General features: G+C 53.3%; 1 protein-coding gene across 1 annotated transcript in view; it reads right to left on the reverse strand.

The window, feature by feature from the left end:
• MATK (megakaryocyte-associated tyrosine kinase) overlaps positions 1 to 3,055 on the reverse strand; it is a 7,772-nt gene that overhangs the window by 1,477 nt on the left and 3,240 nt on the right. Inside the window, exons 5-8 of the mRNA XM_010828447.1 lie at positions 2,889 to 2,929; positions 1,517 to 1,973; positions 176 to 275; positions 5 to 94 (exon numbers count right to left, since the gene is read on the reverse strand). Of these exons, the coding sequence (XP_010826749.1) occupies positions 5 to 94; positions 176 to 275; positions 1,517 to 1,973; positions 2,889 to 2,929 (688 nt within the window). The remainder of the gene's footprint in view (positions 1 to 4; positions 95 to 175; positions 276 to 1,516; positions 1,974 to 2,888; positions 2,930 to 3,055) is intronic.

Here is a 3,055-nt window from a genome sequence, read left to right on the forward strand (position 1 = left end):
CTGCCCCACCTTGCTCACGTGCTCCATGACAATGTAGAGGCCCTGATGTAGGATCACACCCAGTAGACGCACCAGGTTCTTATGCTGCACCTTCCTGGGGGCAGGTGGGTGTGGGGTGAAGGTGGGATGGGACTGTGGCCCTAGGGCGCCCTCCCCTGCCACACCCAGGGCTCACGTCATGACCGCTGTCTCGTCTAGGAAGGCCTGGGCTGTTACGTCACATTTGATATTCTTCACGGCCACCTTCTGCCCCAGGTACTCGCCCTGCAGGACAGCTGGGGGGCAGGCAGGGATGGGAAGGGGCTCAGGACCCCACAGAGACAAGACAGACATGCACATATCCACTCACATGAACCGTGGAAGAGGCCAATGCAGTGGCAGGTCCCCAGGCCTGGAAACCCCTCCCCGTAGGCTCCAGTTGTCGTTCAGTTGCTCAGTCGTGTCTGACTCTGTGAGACCCCATGGACTGTAGCTCACCATGCTCCTCTGTCCATGGGAGTCTCCAGGCAAGAATACTGGAGTGGGTTGCCATTTCCTCCTCCAGGGGTTCTTCTGGACGCAGGGATCGAACACGTGTCTCTTACATTGGCAGGTGGGTTCTTTACCACTGAGCCACCTGGGAAGCCAACAGGCTCCAGACCCCAGAGCAAAGATAATCACCTAAGCCAGGGGTCTGCAAACTGCAGCCCTTGAACCCAATCTAGTCCCCTCAAGGGTTTTTGCAAGGCCTGCAAGCTCAGAATGGGTTTTTACATTTTTAAATGGTTGGGAAAAAAAAAATCAAAAGAAGAAGACTATTTCATGACATGAAAATGATACAAAATTCAATTTCAGTGTCCATAAATACAGTTTTATTGGCACGTGGCCTTGGCTGTTTGTCTCCCTGTGGCCTGTGGCTGGTTTCCTGTAACAAGGGCAGAGCTGAGCAGACATGACAGAGAACAAGCGCACGCCAGCCCTTTCCAGAGAAGGTCCCGATGCAAGCCCTGGGACCTCCCAGGATAATAACCTCAGGCTGTGGCCTCGACATAGAGGGTCCTGGGACTTCACTGGTGGTCCAGTGGTTAGGACTCTGAGATTTCGCTGCTGAAGGCAAGGGTCCAATCCCTGGATGGGGAACTAAGATCCCACAAGCTGTGCAGAATGGCCAAATAATAATAATAACAACACATAAATTTTAAACATTTGGGACTTCCTTGGTGGTCCAGTGGTTAAGACTCTGTGCTACCAATGCAGGTTCGATCCCTGATCAGGAAGATAAGATCCTACCGGCTGCACGGCCAAAATACAAATAATAATAAAACAGAAGTGTGCAAGGGTCCAGGGGGTGTGAAGTACTCACTCACGCCCACTGGCTACCTCACCACCTCTCTCCTCATCCTGGCTGTCATGAACCTCCTTCTATAGAGAGGAGCCCTTGTGGCCTCAGTCACATGGTAAGTAGGTATCAAACGTGGGTGTCAATTCATCTCTGGGAGCCCCCCCTCCCTCAGCCCCTACGAAATCCCCTGCTCACCTCCAAACTCTCCCTCTCCAATCTGCGCTCCCAACGTCAAATGCTGCAGGTTCAGTAACCAGCCGGCTGTAGAGGGGGACCCAGTGAGAGGGCGGCCAGCAGCTCCACTCGACAGGAGGCCAGGCTCCGTCTGGTCTCCCATAGCAGTGGCCGTGGCCGCGTCTGAAGCACCACACTCCTGGCACCAGTTACGGGGCTGGGAGTGGTGGTGAAAGCAATGAGGCCCACCTGTCAGGGCCCTTCTCTCTTCTACCTGGAGACTGTGTCCTTCCAAGGGCCCTGCAGAATCTTCCTTTACGGTGCTTTCCCTCTGCCTTCCTCTCTCCACCAGGGATACACAGACCAAAATATACAACAGATACTGGGAAAGTTTCCAGAACTTCTGGTTAAGGTTCTGGAAGATTCTTAGAATATTCCAGCACTCTAAGTCATCATCTTGGGACTTCCCTGGTGGTCCAGTGGCTAAGACTCCATGCTCCTAATGCAGGGGGCCTGGGTTAGATCCCTGGGCAGGGAACTAGATCCCACATGCCACAGTAAGACCTGAAAGTGTTAGTCACTCAGCTGTATCCGACTCTCTGCGATCCCATGGATGGTAGTCTTCCAGGTTCCTCTGTCCATGGGATTCTCCAGGCAAGAACACTGAAGTGGGATGCCATTCCCTTCTCCAGGGGATCTTCCCGACCCAGGTTCGATCCCTGGGTCGGGAAGATCCCCTGGAGAAGGGAATGGCAACCCACTGCAGTATTCTTGCCTGGAGAATCCCGTGAACAGAGGAGCCTGGCGGCTACCTGGTAGTCCATGTGGTTGCAAAGAGTTGGACACGAGTGAGTGAATAACACTATAAGGTGGTAAGACCCAGTGCAGTCAAATAAATAAAAATAAATATTTTAAGTCATCATCTTTGTGCTAGCCTCCCTGATCTTTCTGCTAAGCACACCTGTGTTCTCCTGCCCCCTGCATTGTCCTCTGACAGGCTCTGTAGGTCTCCTCCTCTTCCCCAACAAATCCCCTCTTAAAATCACCAGCCCTTGGATACTATCAGGCACAGTGACACCAGCCTCCACCTGGGTGTCATCCCCAAGACATTTCCAAGAAGACAGCCATGATCACCAGGTTCAAAGAGGGGTGGCCAGGGCAGGGTGCGCTTGCTCTTAATGTGGGAGATCTCACTACTCAAGGGCGGCAAAAGCATTTCAGGTGAGTGGAACAGAATGCACAACAGTCCGGAGGGATGAGGGTAAGTGCAGAGTCACACAACCCCAGGGGCATGTGGAAAAGAAGGGCCTCGTAGATGAAGCAGGAAAGATAGCTCAGCCACAAGGGAAGGTTCTAGAAGGCAGTGGAGCTGCCTGGCCTCCCCACTTTAGACATGGGAGTGATGTGGGTGGATTTTCACGTAGAAAGTTGCCTCTGAGGCCACAGGGTTTGGGAGGAGGGGGGACTCCCCCCTCAGGAAGGAGGTGGTCTGATGGGAAGGTCCAAGGCTGGGCCATGGAGGGGCCAGATTTAAACTAGTGTTAATAGAACTTGGCCATG

The sequence above is a fragment of the Bison bison genome, unplaced genomic scaffold (genome assembly GCF_000754665.1).
Source record: "Bison bison bison isolate TAMUID 2011002044 unplaced genomic scaffold, Bison_UMD1.0 scf7180017864492, whole genome shotgun sequence".
NCBI classification, from domain to species: domain Eukaryota; kingdom Metazoa; phylum Chordata; class Mammalia; order Artiodactyla; family Bovidae; genus Bison; species Bison bison.